General features: G+C 37.1%; 2 protein-coding genes across 4 annotated transcripts; one reads left to right on the plus strand and one right to left on the minus strand.

Annotated features, from left to right (window-relative positions):
• Window positions 1–1373: 1373 nt before the first annotated feature.
• Window positions 1374–6282, minus strand: LOC143892433 (glucan endo-1,3-beta-glucosidase 8-like). The gene is made up of 3 exons (XM_077397052.1): window positions 6051–6282; window positions 5273–5442; window positions 1374–2673 (listed from the first exon to the last, which is right to left on the minus strand). The coding sequence occupies exons 1-3, from the start codon at window positions 6204–6206 to the stop codon at window positions 1563–1565; spliced, it is 1437 nt and encodes a 478-aa protein (XP_077253167.1). The 5' UTR covers window positions 6207–6282; the 3' UTR covers window positions 1374–1562.
• A 610-nt stretch (window positions 6283–6892) lies between these two features.
• Window positions 6893–16750, plus strand: LOC143892434 (uncharacterized). 3 transcript variants are annotated; one of them, XM_077397053.1, is made up of 10 exons: window positions 6893–7050; window positions 12557–12787; window positions 13347–13455; window positions 13566–13647; window positions 14383–14468; window positions 14988–15091; window positions 15178–15308; window positions 15398–15491; window positions 16144–16199; window positions 16375–16750. In XM_077397053.1, exons 2-10 carry the CDS (start codon window positions 12743–12745, stop codon window positions 16469–16471), a joined length of 804 nt encoding a protein of 267 aa, XP_077253168.1. In that variant the 5' UTR covers window positions 6893–7050; window positions 12557–12742; the 3' UTR covers window positions 16472–16750. The 3 variants fall into 3 exon arrangements, with proteins under 3 accessions (XP_077253168.1, XP_077253169.1, XP_077253170.1); XM_077397054.1 differs by having other exon boundaries at window positions 6897–7050; window positions 12629–12787; XM_077397055.1 differs by having other exon boundaries at window positions 6901–7050; window positions 12656–12787.
• Window positions 16751–17520: the final 770 nt, after the last annotated feature.

Here is a 17520-nt window from a genome sequence, read left to right on the forward strand (position 1 = left end):
ATAAAACCCTTATTTGATATTGAGTTTTTATATGGTGCCCGAGCATGAAGTCCAGTGCCTACCCATGCCCATGTCTAGTCATCTAATCTAGTGGGAAGCCAATGGAAGATTTTCCCCTGGAGGGTCCAAAACTTAATTTTGGGAAAAATATTTGAGGCAAAGAAAAGCTTAAAATGTGATATCTATATGGAAGCAAAGAATCCTCTCATTGGTATAGAATGCAATGGAAGAAAATTTCTGCATAAGAAAATGGTGAGAAATCCTCATCTTCAAGCTTTAGTAAAGAAATGGTTTTTATGTGTTTGTAGTGAAGAGTTTTTTTATGTGTTTGTAGCCATCCCATTCATTTGGAAAGGTTAAAAGAAATCAAATGCCCTCTGACCAAATACAAAATAATCACTAAAAAGGGGTAAAAAGGAAAACCCCAAAAAAACCCATGTATTTATGAAATTTTCAAGAAAGTTTTGCACGTTTTCCTTCGGAACGAACAAAACAATTCGGATTGAACAGAAACAGACCATACTGACCAGATTTCTAGACAAAATATTTTATTTTGTGTTTTATTCCATTTTATGAAATGAATTGGAATTTTTCAGACTGAACAAGATAGAATCAATATCTAAGTTGGGGGCCTCATACTAAGAATGAGTATAGTGCACCCATCTTAGTTTGGTAACAAATACATCTTGAGATCAGATTGAGTATGGCATAGATGATAAAGCTTCCAAAATCCCTTGCACATTGGGAGGACGGATTGCAGTGTCTCTAAGTCTTCTTAAGTAATAATTCATCGATGTGCCCGTTGCTTCCAACAAGATGCAATATGCAAAACGAAGAAGATGGGTGTGTACCTTTCATTGGTCAACCTTGGCAAATTTTTCCTTTATTTGTTTATGTATCATCAATGATAGGGGAAGCAAAATCTTAGGCATCATGTATCATCCTTTTTTAAATTCATGAAATTTATTATTTATAGGTTTAAAATGGTTGTGGCTTTCATTTTTCATTCTTCTTCATGCCATCCATCTTCCCTTTGGTTAAACTTCTATGGAATCTTACATTTGATTGAAATGTGGAGTGAATTCATGCCCTCTATTGTTGGATTTGAATTGACTCCCCCCATATCTGGGTCGCCTTTTTAGAGTCCTCAATTTGACTTTATAAACCTCTTTATTTGAATATTTATCCCTCACTGGTTTTCTCATATTTTTTGGTATTTTTTTATAATTATTCTTTTGTGACCCTCCAATGGGATCTTTATGACTTGATCTCTTGAAAACCCGTATGTGGTTTATCGTTATCCGTCTCCTCCGTCAACAACCTCATGAATTGTAGTCTCCCAAACCAATGTGGGACTAAACTTTTGAGCCACATCAAAATAAAGATTCCAAGAGAACAATAAAATTCAAAAGTCCCTCCAAAAATTTTACACTGTATAGTTTATAGCCTTTTATTGAAAGGGCATATAAACTAAAACAATGGCATGAACTGTTTGTTTATACTCTCTAGAAGTAACAAATTCATGTATTTTCTGATATAAAATCCATTTGAATCCCATTATTCTACAGAAAAGCCAAGGCAGCCAACACTATCAAAGTTGTGCCAATGCTAGTTATGGATGCCAACTGAATCCTCTCTCCTGCGCTTATTATCTGAACAGGGAAGAGACAGCCCCCTTGGGAGGCATTCCTGGTGGTGATTTTTGCCAACCCCTGGAAGTTACAAGCCTCCACATCCTGATCTTGGATTTGAAAGTACATATTGAAAGCGTAAGATATATTCCCAAAAGCATCCAAGTTATTGCAGGATGATTCATAGCCCAACGCTGTGCAATCCCCTAATGAACATGCATAGTCCATATTGGCAGACAATGAAGTTAGGTTCTTAACTTCTTTTCTAAACACACACCATTGACTTGGTAAATACTGAACTCCCTTAGCAGGGACTAGATATCGATCGTGTCCTTGGCCTGAAAGATCCATAGGAAACTTTGGCTTCCCATCGAATGTAAAAATCCCCCAGTGTCTCTCGAAATCCCCCGGTGCAATACTCTTCTGGTCCTCATCCAACAAGCCAAAGAGATACACTTCCATGGCCCCAGGCCTCGAGGGAGTCCCCTTTTTTTGAGCCATTTTCTTCAAAAATCCATCATAGAACTTCTGAGCATATTGTTTATTCGCATTCTTGTCTCCATCTGTAGGCCATCCAACTTCCCCAATAATGATCTTTAAGTCAGGTGCCCCTGCCTTTTTTAATGACCAGACGAGTGTGTCATGGTTAGCATCAAAAACATTTGTGTATTGCAGTCCATTGTCGTTCAATGCCTTGCCTCCACCGTCAAAGAAGGCAAAATCTACGGGGAAGCTGTCACTTTGGTAGAGGCTGAGGAATGGGTAGATGTTGACAACAAAGGGGGCTTTGTTGGAGTGAAGGAACTGGACGATTTGGGTCATGAGGTCTCTGATGTCGGAACGAAAGTTCCCTGCTGATGGTACTGGTTTGTTTGGAGGTGAGTTGTAGACGTCCGCATTGACTGGGATGGTAGCTTTGATCTTTTGTCCTATACCAGCCTCGTCAAGGGCTTTCTGGATGTTTTTTAATGCTGGAAAGGTAGTTTTTTTGAAGCTACCGTTGTAACTTGTGAGAAAGGGTTCATTTCCAACGGCTACGTATCTGTAGAAGATGAGAGAAAAAATCAAATACTCAAGCAAACAAAAGTCTTATGTGATCCAAATGATGAGTCAAGTAGCAGAATTGGTAGGAATGACTGGTGATGGGCAAGTTCAAAACCAATTCTTAGTTGGTAGAGATACATGAATTATTTTCTAAGAAAACAAAATAATGTAATGTAATTGCTGTTTACAGAAGGACATCAAAGAAACTCAATTCTGTTTTACTACATTGATTTGGAGTAGTACAGAAATATCCATATCAAGACTTGTTCTCCTGATGTCACCAACTCATTGAGCACATTGAAACTGACAACCATAAAAATCAGATAAATCTATGTATGTTGCTTCAGTGGTATGTGCTTGTTCTGTTTGGGAGAAGTTTCGATTCAAACTGCTGAGCGTAATTTGACCTGTATCAGACCCGTATCATTTTATGGAGTCCCATCTTGCTTTAGGCTGCAGAGCTTGTTCTCATTTGTCAGAGTGCTACCTGCATTTTTTTTCCAAAAATACAATGTAGATACAATTTCCAGATTTTGTTTGCAGCGGTGACGGCTCTGTGTAAAAGTTTTGTATTTGAGTTACTCAATTGTCATGAATCCCCATGGAGAGGAACTTGATTCATAAACTTTTTTGATATTGTAGAATTTGTAGGAATAAGTATAGTAATAAGCTTCTGCATATTCAATTATGATCTTATACGGTACTGTTTATTTCATCTTAGAAAGCCAGAGCGAAAATTTCCACAAACCACTCATCAAAGTGGGAAAGGAAAAGGAGGACAGCATCGAAGTGTGAGAGAGAGAGAGAGAGAGAGAGAGAGAGAGAGAGATTCACTTTAAATGGTTCACCCTAATAGACAATCAATATCATCAAATTGGTTCTTGTTATTGTAAAGGCCACGAACTTTCCAACGTTTGGTTTTCAAACAAAAAAAAAATACAAATCTTTAGAATGAGGGGATCATAAACCTGCATGTACAGAAAAGTTCATATCTTATATGTATGTACTTTCTTGAATTCTGTAATACTATTCTTTCAACTTCAGCATTATTTATTCATATTCTAGCGATAATTGAGAAGATCCATCACATGCCACGAGGTAGGAAGAAAAAGAAATCAGACTAAATGAGTAGAAATCAATCAGAATTTGGTGTCTCAGTTTTTTAGCAGAAGGGAAAGACCTTGTGTGTATTGCTATAGTCAAGACTGCAAATTTCGAGGTTCCTATGGTTATCGAAGGCACTTTTTCGATGCAATCAAAATCGGTCCTTATTTGCAAATAAAAGTATGAAATTTAATTTTCTTTGAAAATGGCAAATTAATGCATCTTTGGAAGCCATTAACTATATCATTTCTAAAGAAACAATGATCATTATTTGCAAATAATCATATTTAACTTCAAAGCCATGTGTATATAAGATTAAAAAGGGTCGGCTCAGTGCACGAGGCTCCCGCCATTGTGGGGTCTGGGGGGCTAGATGTACGCAGCCTTACCCTTGCTTTGCAAAGAGGCTGTTTCCGTGACTTGAACCCGTGACCACCAGGTCACAATGGAGCAACCAAAAGGATCTCTAAGACTTGCTTTTAACTAGACCCAACTGGTTTTGGAAGTTTGGCTCGTTCCAGTTTTATCAGATGCATCCAAAGAGATGGTAAGAAACCTCTGCATCCTTGCAGTTTTATCGGATGTCTGCGAGAGAGCTCAAACCTGTAGAGACATCTCTTCAAAATGTGAAAGATTGAAATTCTTTGCAATTATACTTGAGAAATCTTTTCAAATAAATGAACAAAGAGGTTTAATTGACCAAAATGTTGAGGAATTGGCCAACCTGCAGTCTGTTGAAACTCAATTATACACTCCCCTGAATTGCCTCCCTCTGCAGTCTTATCTAACTCCCACACTTTTCTTTTTTTACATTTGTAAAATTATATGGATGGATCAAGTTTAAGCCAATTTGAAAAGTCCAATCTTTCTTTACTGTATATCATAAAGGAGTCCTGCATCATATGGAAGTATAGGTAGACTCTCAAGTCATTGCTCTCTTTGGATTCATCATCTTTGCACTTAATCAAAATTGTTAAATAGTGAAACTATGAATGTTGTCTCAAATCGTTGAGCAGTATTATTTCTCAACACTCTATTTTGGATCTTTTTTTATTATCTTCTGTAATTGGGTGCATTTCTATAATTTTTACACAACAATGCATTTTCTTCTTCCCAAGCAACCTTAAGGCCCTGATTATTGGACTCAAAATTAATTGTAAATTTGAACCCACTAATGAGTTTTGGACTCGTAATTGCTTGTCAAAATCCAAGACAAACAGGGCCTAAATGTGTCAATAAATCAGTCTAGTTTTCTTCTTTACCATAAAAGTAGAACAGGCATTTAGAAAGAAACCCTTTTGAGTATCAACTTGAAGTTTGCCACAATTCTTTTAAGCTCAAACACCAATGTCTCACCTCTAAAATATATATTTTTCTGGTTACTAACAGACACAAATATAATGCAATAATATAATGGATAAAAGATAACCCGAAATACAGGCATAGGAAGCTCCAAACTAGAATTGGCAGAGAGAAGAAATAAAATTCCTTACTTGATGTTGACACCCCCATTGTGACTGGTAACATTCTCCTTCACCCAATCCTTTGCATTATCATAATCATTCATATGTTTCAGCTGATCGTTGGGAATGGCAAGCATGACTTCAATCCCGGTCCCAGCCAAGGCGTTAACCGTCCACGAATCCGCATCAAACAACTTCACCTGTAGAAGTATAAATGATTAAATAACACCAACTCTGATAGCTTAAGCTTTTGGAGTAATTTGGTTGTTTCACATGGTATAGAGCTACTGCCTCACCACAGGTCTTGGGTTCAAAACCCAACAACTCTTTAATATTAAAACTCCATGTGTACGGCCAACCCAAAAAAAAAAAAAAAAGAAAAGAAAAGAGAGGGGCCATGCTTGAGGGGGAATGTAAAAGTATAAATGATTAAATAACCCCAACTCTAAGAGCTTAAGCTTTTGGTATAATTGGTTGTTTCACATGGTATCAGAGCTATTGCCTCATGACAGGTCTTGGGTTCAAAACCCAACAACTCATTGAAATTAAAACTGCACTAAAAAAAGGAGGGGCCAAACGTGAGGAGGAGTGTAGAAGTATAAACGATTAAATAACACCAACTCTAACAGCTTGGGCCCTGTTCATTTGAGATTATGACAACAGATTGTCAATGCTAGACCGATTTGTTGGACCCAAATTTAAACATAATTTTGAGTCCAGTTAATCGGTTTGGCACTCACAATCGGTTGTCATAATCTCAAACGAACAGGGCCTTAGGCTATTGGTTTAATTGGTTGTTTCACACCACCTTCTTGATTCCATTAGCCTTCATCATGTCCACGACGGTGGTTGGGTTCATGGGGTGGGACGCCATTGACCCCCAATTCACACCAATGCTGCCAGAGGCAGGGGCCAAGAGCAAGATTATAGAAGAGAGCCATGTGAAGATCTGAGCTCTGGCCATGGTTGAAGTGTCTGTAGAGTATGAATTGATGGGTCAAAGGGCAAGGTCTGATTTGAGGGGGGGTATGGAAATTGAGGAGGACATGTTGAGGGTTTCTAGGACTTGGGGAGAAAGGGAATGGTTGGGGATTAAGATGGTTGGGGTTTTCTTCCCCTCCAAGTGAAGTTTTCAAAAGGTGGTTAGGAAGTAAACGGATTCTGTTTCTTTGAGGAGGGTTTTGACAGAAGTGTCCTTTGGGCTTGTCTTGGAAATTAAGTGGGGAATGAAATTTGGGTTGTACATCCAGTCTTTTTTCAAAAAAATACTATACCGCTTACACCATAGGATGATCCAAACCGTCCATTTGATGGGCCACAATGTAAAGAGGTTGTGCCCAAAAAATCATTTACATAGGAGGATCATCCTATGGAGTACAATCCATATATCTTAAATCGAAACCATATGGGGCAGTGCTTAGAGAGAGAGAGAGAGAGCGAGAAAGAGAGAGAGAGACAGAGATGGGATCGATTTAAGATATTAGGGGGTCGATTTATCACTGCCCGTAGAAAAAAAAACGTGACCATGATAATCTCTCCGATCATCCTCTTTCGTAATTAAACTCGTTAAGGAGAAAAATTCACCACGAAAAGTCTTTCCATGCGCAACCAAACAAAAGAAAGTGATAAAAACTTGGAAACTATTTTCTTTCCCTACTACTTTTACGCGAAAGGCGGTTTGCTACACTGTTAAATATTTTTAACTTTCCAAGAGATTGCCCAACTCCGACACTCAGAAAACATCTGGGCAAAAAAACCCTAACGTTTCCTGACTGGAGAAACAGCTTCAAAAATTCTTCTATTAACAGGTACTCTCCTCTCTCTCTCTCTCTCTCCATCTGTGTCTCTATTTTTACTGGAACCCTGTTTTTTTATTTTATTGTTTCGTCTTCTTAAACCCGAATGTTTGTGATTATCTTTTTTTCTTTTGAAAGATCATGTTTGTGTTTATCTAAACTCACCCCCTTTTTATTTGATGAAGTTTCATGCTTATGTCTGATTGTAAAATTATCTGAGATTTTCTGGGTTGTTTTTACCATCTACTATCTCTGTACCCACTTTAACCTTTTGCTATCCTGCATAGCTTTTATGGGTTTTTTTTCCCCGTTTTGAGAGTTTTTAAGGCCGATTCTAGGTAGATAGTATTCAATTGCATACGCTGAAAAGGAAGGATGTTACAGGTATGGATTCTAAACTTATTCATGTAATAAAGTAATAAACTGCAATTGGAAAATATAGAAGCTAAGATGAAAAATGCGAAAAGTCTACTTTTTTTTTCTTTTCTTTTTTTCTAATGGGGAATCAATAGAATCTCATTTACTCATAACATTGGACATTTGGCGCTGATTTATGCTGAAAGTGGCAAGACTCTTTGCCTTTTACTCAAAATTACTTCATCCTTTCTGATTATTGATTGAATTGATACATCTCAGTAGGTTTGTGTGATTTAAAACATGATTGCCTTCAAACAGAGAGTTTTGAGGAGTCAACAAATTTTTAAGTGTTGACAAAGAGGTGGCCATTACTTCCATTACCACCGGTCCTCAAAAGTAGATGCCAACAAGAATTTTTTTTTTGCCTCATTGTCGTGTAACATGTTGGTGTTCAAGGTACCTTTGTTGAAGGGAGACAAATTTGGGATGCGGTTCTCATTGGGAATGTGTGCTTGGATTGGGAAATAGAGAATGAATACTGGAAATGCGTTGTGAAATTGATATGGAGAAAGCATATGATTATGTTGAATTGGGCTTTCCGACTACTTGGTGGAATAAACTTTGGAGAGTAGTGGAGAGGGTGAATATTGGCTTGCTTTTTAGTGGCTTCATTCTCAACGATGGTGTGGTTTTTGGATATTCTAGAGTTGTTAGACAAGGGAATCCCACTTTTCGCTTTCTCGCCGCTAGTTTGTTGAAGCCCATATATGCTTATATAACCAATGAGAAGGTCTTGATCGGAGGCTTTGTGTAGAGACCTCTAGGCTTCCCACTTATCAACTTCAATGTGAGGACGATATGCTTTTTTGATTTTTTTGGGGAAAACTAATGACCTAGGAACCATCCTAAGATGGATTGAAGCAATGCTGGGTCAAGGAGTGAATTAAAGAAAGAGCACCATGGTGGGGGGAATGTGGTTTATAATCATTTTGACTCCTTGTAGAGATAGTGGGATAGATAGTAGAAAAGTTGTGATTTAGCTCTTAGTTTTTTCCCTTGGGTTAGCCATCTTGTTGAAGTCACTTTGGGATATCTCCCGTCATTGTAAGGATGGAGAAAAGGCTTGCTCTTTGACAGAGAATACATATCTTTATTGGTAGGATTGTGCTTATTGAGGTGGCATTTTCTAATTGGCCGACCTGTTTTATGTCTCTTTTCATGATATTGGGAGTGATAATTCATAAGATTGAAAACATCAATGTGAAGTTAAAGACATAGGGGAACATCTTAACAACCCTGTATATGGAAGGTGTGCAAATCAAAGAGGTGTCTTGGCATGGGCAACTTAAATTACAGAATAAAGATGTCTTGGGTAAATGGTATAAATTTGGTGAGGAGAAATTATCTCTTTGGCATCGAAACATCATCGTGAAATATGGAAAAGGATTATGGGGGGTGCGGGGTTGGGGGGATTAGGGTACTAAATATCTGTAGGTGTGGTTCTAAATGAGTTTTCTTGAGAACTTTAACTCTTTAATGTAGTTAGATGTTGCACTGGCTTGAAGACTTTAGATCATTTCAAGAACAATATTTTTTTTTTGCGGGGGGGGGGGGGGGGGGTTGGTTGGGTAGTCAAGACCAATTGGCTGTCCTGAAGTCGTTTGGTTGAGTGGCTCATTATGATCAGTGGAATCAAAGGTATGATGGATTTGTATCCAATTCCAATCGGCTTTAAAGCAATAATCATTTATCTTCCAAGGAAGATTCACATGGATGATGCCATCTGAGAGATGATCCTATAGAGCTGATTTTTTGGGCACACCCTATCTATGTGTGGGCCCATCAAATGAATGGTTTGCATCACCCAAACAATGTGGACCCCCACTGTATTTTAAGCCGATTGAGTAGATAAGTTATCTACTTGATCGAGTAGGAACTCTCTCTCTCTCTCTCTCTCTCTCTCTCTCTCTCTCCACACACACACACACATTGTTTTGAAAATCTTACGATTTACGGTTCGATTTACGATTCTTAGGCAAAACGATTTGAATCCCATGATTGAATCTTAATTTGTATGAATCTTACGATTTTTTTATTGAATCTTACGATTCGATCGTAAATCGTACGATTTATGCGATTTATCTAAATTAAGTTTTGTATAAAAGAAAATATGTCTTTCTTTCTTTCTTTCTAAAGACCTCATTTCCTTTCTACATTACAAGAAGCCTTTGAAATCCCTCTCATTAGAAGGAAGAAGACAGAGGAGGAGGATGACTTAGAACGAATCGAACCAGTCGAGCACAAAGCATTTGTTGAAGGCATACTCACATCGAGGTGGGAGACTACCATAATAAGGACAACATCAATTCCTGTCTTTTATTGATATTTGTCATTTGATGTTTGAGACTTTGAGAAGTGATATGATCTTGTGTCTTTTTTTAAAGATTATTAGCCAAGATGCATGGGTTTGGATGAGAATTAGATGATTAGTATGTGTCAAGTTTGTCAGCAAACAATTCGTATTACGATATTGAATGATAATCATAGTAGTTTTTGTTTGAATTAATGAATTTAGATGAAAAATGAATAATTGGTTATTTTAATTCTTTAATTTATTTATAATTTTTTATTATACATTTTTTTTTAAATGAATCTTACGATTTATAATCCGATACGATTCGACCCCGATTACGATTCGATTCCGATTTTTAAAACATTGCATATATATATATATATATATATATATATATGAGAAAAGAGAAGGTACTCCCTGGAGTAGATAGCTTATCTACTCCCTATCTTAAAATAACAGTTGGGGCCACATTGTTTGGGTGATCCAAAGCATTCATTTGATGGGCCCTCACATAGATAGGGTGTGCCCAAAAAATCAGCTCGATAGAATCATCCTAACCCGATGAACTGTGGAGGCAAAAAATGGACAGATTTGTGCAGGTTTATACACGTCCATTTTTTCCTCCACAGTTCATAGGGTTAGAATTATCCTATCGAGCTGATTTTTTGGGCACACCCTATCTATGTGAGGGCCCATCAAATGAATGCTTTGGATCACCCAAACAATGTGGCCCCAACTGTTATTTTAAGGTAGGAGTAGATAAGCTATCTACTCTAAGGAGTACCTTCTCTTTTCTCTCTCTCTCTCTCTCTATATATATATATATCTGAGAATAGAGTTCCTAAGGTGTCACCTCATATAGCTTATATGAGGTGGCGCTTAAAAACATAAGGGGCCTACTTTGTTTGGATGATCCAAAGCATTCATTTGATAGGCCCTCACATAGATAGGGTGTGCCCAAAAAATGAACTTCATAGGATCATCCTAACCCTTCCATTTGTGGAGGTTGAAATGGATGGGTATAAACCTCCATAAATTTGCCCATTTTTAACCTCCATAAATGGAAGGGTTAGGATGATCCTCTGGACCTGATTTTTTTGTAGGCACCATATCTATCTAAGGGCCTTTCAAATGAGTGGTTTGGATCACCCCAAGAATGTGGGCCCCTTATGTTTTGTGAGCGCCACCTCATATAAGCTATATGAGGTGACACCTTAGGAACTCTATTCTCTCTCTCTCTCTCTCTCTCTCTCTCTCTATATATATATATATATATATATATATATATATATATATATATATATATATGAGGAAACTGTTGGTGAGCCTCACCAAACTTATGGTGAGCTAGCTTGCCCAATCACATGGGTCCCACATTTTGGGGAGTGATCCAAACCATTCATTTGCAAGGCCTTATCATAGATAGGGGGTGTACCAAAAATCAGCTCCATAGCATCATCCTAACCCCTCCATTTGTGGAGGACAAAAATGGGGCAGATTTGTGTCTGTCCATTTTTGTCCCCCACAAATGGAGGGGTTAGGATGATCCTATGGAGCTGATTTTTGGTACACCCCCCATCTATGTAAGGGACTTTCAAATGAATGGTTTGGATCATCCTAACAAAGTGGGCCCCCATGTGATTGGGCAAGCTAGCTCACCATAAGTTTGGTGAGCTTAAGCTCACCAACAGTTTACTCTATATATATATATATATATATGAGAATAGAGTTCCTAAGGTGTCACCTCATATAGCTTATATGAGGTGGCGCTTAAAAACATAAGGGGCCCACTTTGTTTGGATGATCCAAAGCATTCATATGATAGGCCCTCACATAGATAGGATGTGCCCAAAAAATCAACTTCATAGGATCATCCTAACCCTTCCATTTGTGGAGGTTGAAATGGATGGGTATAAACCTCCATAAATCTGCCCATTTTTAACCTCCATAATTGGAAGGGTTAGGATGATCCTATGGACCTGATTTTTTGTAGGCACCATATCCATCTAAGGGCCTTTCAAATGAGTGGTTTCGATCACCCCAAAAATGTGGGCCCCTTATGTTTTGTGAGCGCCACCTCATATAAGCTATATGAGGTGACACCTTAGGAACTCTATTCTCTATATATATATATATATATATATATATATATATATATATATATATATATATAGGAAACGCTTTTTGAGCGATACCTCAGATAAGTTATATGAGCAAGTGCTCAAAAAATCATGTGGGCCCACATTGTTTGGATGATCCAAAGCATTCATTTGATAGGCACTTACATAGATAGGGTGTGCCCAAAAAATCAGCTCCATAGGATCATCCTAACCCTTCGATTTTTGGAGGTTAAAAATGGACAGATTTGTGGAGGTTTATACCCATCCACTTTAACCTCCACTAATCGAAGGGTTAGGATAATCCTATCGACCAGATTTTTTGCGCACACTCTATCTATCTTTGGACTATCCAAATGAATGCTTTGGATCATCCAAAAGTGGGCCCACATGTTTTTTTGAGCTCTTGCTCAGATAACTTATCTGAGGTATCGTGCAAAAAGCATTTCCCTATATATATATATATATATATATATATATATATATGTGGATTTGCTAGGCAATTTTGCTTTTCAACATATTTTGTTTTATTCATTTAATTCATCTGAGGTGCCTGTTCTCATGCAAAATTCAGTCGCGAAATGTCTCTCCGCGAAATTGCCTAGCAAATCCCATATATAGCATATTTTCTGTTATGTGACTCTGGCATTATCCTGATAATTACTAAAACATGTTTTGTTACATGACTCAGGCATTTGTCCTGATGCTTATGTTGTGTGACTGGGTATGGCTCACTCTGCTTTCCTAAGCTTATTGTTGGCAGCTGCTGTCTGGTTTACTGCATATACAGCTGTTGCAGTCCTCAGGTTATTTAGCTTCTAGCGTTTTACACGCATCTCTATTGTGAATTGGTCAAGCAAAATTGTGGTCATCTATCATGGGGTTTGCACAGCTTGTTATTGGTCCCGCGGGCAGTGGAAAGGTGATATAACTCGTTTCTTGGTGCACTTTTTTTCTTCTTGATTCCCAGGTTACACTAGTGTTTCTGTTGATTCTGAGTGCATTTATCATACCCGAGGTTTAAAATGTCGGTTTCGGTCTCAGGCATGAGCTGAAACCAAGAATTCAGCCGAAATTCGGTAAAAAAAAAACAAATTTCAAACTTGTGCTGAAATATCGGCTGAAATTTCAGAAAGAAGTAAATTTTAGCTGACCAAAATTTGGGACACTGGCCGTAACTTCATTTTCAGGTAGTTTCGGTTTCGGTCATGGCCAAAATCCGGAATTTGGACCAAAATTTCGGATTTCGGTCGAAATTTAAACCATGATCATACCATTATTCTTTTGAGTATACTCTAGACCGAAAAATCCGGAATTTGGACCAAAATTTCGGATTTCGGTCGAAATTTAAACCATGATCATACCATTATTCTTTTGATTATACTTTAGAATTCTTAGAGGTATCTTTTAAATGCCATTTTTATGCTTTCTTCTCTTTCTTACAAGTTCACTTTTTCATTTCTCTTCTCTTTCCTATTCAGTCTACTTACTGTTCTAGTTTGTACCGACATTGTGAAACCCTTCGGCGGACTATGCATATTGTAAACCTAGATCCTGCAGCAGAAAATTTCGACTATCCTGTGGCGATGGGTAGCTACTAACTCCAGTTACTCTAGTTATTTTATATTTCTTTAACTGGAAGTTTCTCATTTTCTTGAATAACCTCGGGAATTCAACACTGAACAAATATTCACTTGCAGATATTAGAGAACTCATTTCCTTGGACGATGTGATGGAAGAGCTTGGCTTAGGGCCCAATGGAGGCCTTATTTACTGCATGGAGTATCCTTTTGTTGGGAGTTTATTCTTGTTTGAATCTCATTATTAAGTAGAAGTAATTTTATTCTTGGTAGGCAATCTGATATTATGTTGAGGTACCATTTTCTGAAGGCCTTCTTAGTTGTATGGACTTAACTTGACAATGAATCCATTTATTTTGATTTGATTAGTTTATGAATATGAATAGGATATTCCGGCCTTGCCAAACATGACAATTGTACTTTCTTTAGTTCAATTATATTAATCTTAATCCTTCAAACCATTTCAGGCACTCATATTTAGATGCCTTTCTTTATTCTTTAAATAAATCACGATATCCTGTCTTGGTTCTTGAGAAATTATTGTTCTTTATTCATTAAATAAACCACAATCTTCTTTAATCAAATTTGTGGCTCCAACTTTAACAGAGCATCTATGCAATATAGCTCTAGGGTAAATAATCTGAACACATTCATTATCGAGGGACAAGAAGAAACACATTTGAAAATTTGTTTCTGCCCAGAGAAACAATACTTTCGGAGTCCTTTTTTACATCAAAGTCCACTATTGTCAGTGATTTTGTGATGCAAGTTAGTCTGCACTGAAATTACGATGTTATGAAAGAATCCTTCTTCTTTAGATAAAGCTTTGGTCCAAATTTACTTTGTTTCTCAATTGGATGGTAACCTTAAAAAAAGTAATGTTAACCTGTCTAGTCTTTGGTCTGGTTCGATTTGAATTGCCTTAAAATTTCTTCAGGCACCTTGAAGAAAATTTGGACGATTGGTTGACAGAAGAATTGGAGAACTATTTGGATGATGACTATCTTGTTTTTGACTGCCCAGGTAGCATTTACTTGTTTCATCGTACATGGGCTGTAAATTTTATTACCAACTGAATGTGGAGTGAGATATTTGTTACTCTTGAAGCTTTCCAAATCCTATTTTCAGGATTGCTGTAGCTTGTGTTTACTTTTACATTTAGAGCATTATCTCGTACAAGGTTTTAAATGCTGGTTTCGGCCACCACCGAAACTGAAAATTTTCGGTTTCAGCAGAAATCATGGTAAGATTCGGTCAAAAAAATTCGGTATTTTTTAAAATTTTGGTGGGAATTTACAAAATTTTAGTTGAAAATTCAGCTGAGATTTCGGCAAATTCGGTGGAAATCTTGTAAATTTCGATGAAATTTCGGATTTTAGCGCCGAAATCATGTAAAAAACTGATTCAATGTACTTTCGATTTCTGGCCAAACCGAAACCGAAATATTTCGGGCGAAATTTAAAACTACGGTCGTCGTCGTCATTCATTTATGTTTATTGACCCTGATCTTTTGTAATAAGATCTTATTTTTGTGACCCACAGGCCAAATAGAGCTCTTTTCGCATGTTCCAGTTCTTAGGAACTTTGTAGAGCACCTAAAGCGCAAGAATTTCAATGTCTGCGCCGTTTATTTACTTGACTCACAGGTTTGCTTCGCTTAATACATAAATTTTGCTTGAGAAATGTGTTACAAACCTTCAACCTGAAAGATTAGAATTTGTTTATATTTCAGTTCATGACTGATGTGACCAAGTATATAAGCGGATGCATGGCATCTCTTTCTGCAATGGTTCAACTTGAACTACCCCATGTCAACATTCTCTCCAAGATGGACTTAGTAACGAACAAAAAGGATATAGAAGAGTGGGTTTATTTTTCAGTCATGATGTTATGTTTATCTTGTTTATCTGATTAATTTGGTGCCATTATCATTCTCATTTTATTGGTTGTAGGTACCTTAATCCGGAAGCACGGTTCCTACTGTCAGAGTTGAATCAACACATGGCACCTCAATTTGCAAAACTAAATAAAGCTTTGGCAGAATTGGTGAGTTATCAAATGATTCTTTGGGTAGTCGACATTGTTCAGATGTGGAAATGGTGATTTTATTTATTTTTAACAATACCATTCAATTTTTTTTATTTTTAAACGTTTTTGGGAGTACAACACACAGTTGACTTTGAAATTTGGGAAGTGACCTACTGATGTCATTTTGAACTCAAGTAATCTGGACTTCCATTGCAACACAAATCTTTGCTTTTCAATTTTTTTGATATATCATTGTTTCTATGTTGTGTATTTTGGCTTACTTTTCCTGCTTTAAGAGCATTAATAGATAGCCATTCAAAAAAAAAAGAGTACTAATAGATAGATCTCCCGGAGGCAGATGATGCTGTACTGAATTGACTACTCAACTGGATATTCAACTCGTTTTTTTATGAGAAATAGGAATATTTCTATGATTTTACCCTTACTAAATCAACATATCACCGTCATATATAATAAAAATCTTTTTAGCGCCTGCGTCTGGAGTTTTGCTTTTCAGTAAAAACTAGTAGTTAGTTGTTCCCTACATTTTATAGAGAAATGATCAGTTTTGTAGCAAGAGCTTTATAATTCAATTAATTTCATAGAAGTCACTTTGAGGTTTATTCCATCCTAGAGTCTAATTTTTTCTTTCGTATGTTACTATTGCTAGGTTGATGAATATAGCATGGTGAATTTCTTGCCACTGGACCTGCGAAAGCAGAGCAGGTATTTCTTGGCTCTCATATTTGTGTTCTTGGGTTATTCATTCCTGTACATACATCTCATTTGACCTTAACATTTACACATTTCCACATACCATCTTGGCATTGCATATATGTAAAGCTTGTGTTGATTAGAGAAAGCAGCAAAAATAGTAATGCCTTGTGTTATTGGTTTGCAGTATCCAGTACATATTATCATACATCGACAATTGCATTCAGTACGGAGAAGATGCGGATGTGAAGATTAAGGATTTTGATCCAGAAGATGATGACTAACTCTTTGCCTTTGAATATCAGGTCAAGTGAATATTGCTTAAAACCAAAATAGGAACTGCTTGGGATCATTTTGAGGAAAAACAAAACTGATACTGAAAGATGATACATGCAAGGGTGCAATGTCTGTTTCCATGGCATTTACAACATTTTACTGTAATTTGGGTGTTGTCATCCAAAAATGCACAGATGCCATGTGTAGTTGTGTACTCAACACTGGATCTCGAAATGCTGATGGCGTTTTAGCCATCAAGGATTCATCATAATCAAATAAGTTATGCATATCAATAGTGATTATATCTTGTTGATGGTTTGAGTTTTTATAGATGGGATAAATCTGATAAAATAGACGACGATCATTTAGAACAGAAAGAGTGATGTAACTCATGAAATAAAACTGCGAAGAAAAGCAATCAAGCTCTCTGGCTCTGTTCACTTGTTTTCGTGGGAAAGGAAAATAAAATGTTTCCTGAGAATCTGACGTGGCATTAGGAAAAGAAATCCAGGGAATCTGTGCAGGGAAAAGTTTCCCTAGATTGTTCATTTGCATTGGAAAAGGTTTCCAGGGAAACTGCTTGCCCTTCATTTTGCACTAGTTTTCCAGGGAAACGAAATCCGTGTGTTTTTATTAGGAAATGAAATCCCTAATGCTCTGTTTGGTTGCCGGGTTTTTTTTGTGCCTGGGAGTTTTGTGGGAGAGTAAGTTAAATTTTGGTCCCATCCCATGTTTGGTTGCCTTTTAGCACTAGGTTTATTTTAATCCCACTCTTGTAATGATTACTTGTGGGGTGAATTTTTTAATCCCACTTTTGTAATGATTGCCTTTTCATCCCATCCCAAGATAACCCCAGGAACAAAAAATAAACTCAGGAACCAAAAATAAGCTTGAGAAGAATTTTTTTCTACCCAACAATTCAAGCAACCAAACAAAGGTTTTTTTTTCTCCCACCATATCTCCCAGGGTATTTTTTTCTCCCACATAACCAAACATGGGATTTTTATTTTACCAGGATACTTCCAGGACTCTTTTTTTCCCACCTATCTCCCAAGGT

This window comes from Tasmannia lanceolata, unplaced genomic scaffold (assembly GCF_043159265.1).
Source record: "Tasmannia lanceolata isolate RefF3 unplaced genomic scaffold, GAP_Taslan_0.1 ptg000015l, whole genome shotgun sequence".
In the NCBI taxonomy this organism is placed as follows: Eukaryota; Viridiplantae; Streptophyta; class Magnoliopsida; order Canellales; family Winteraceae; genus Tasmannia; species Tasmannia lanceolata.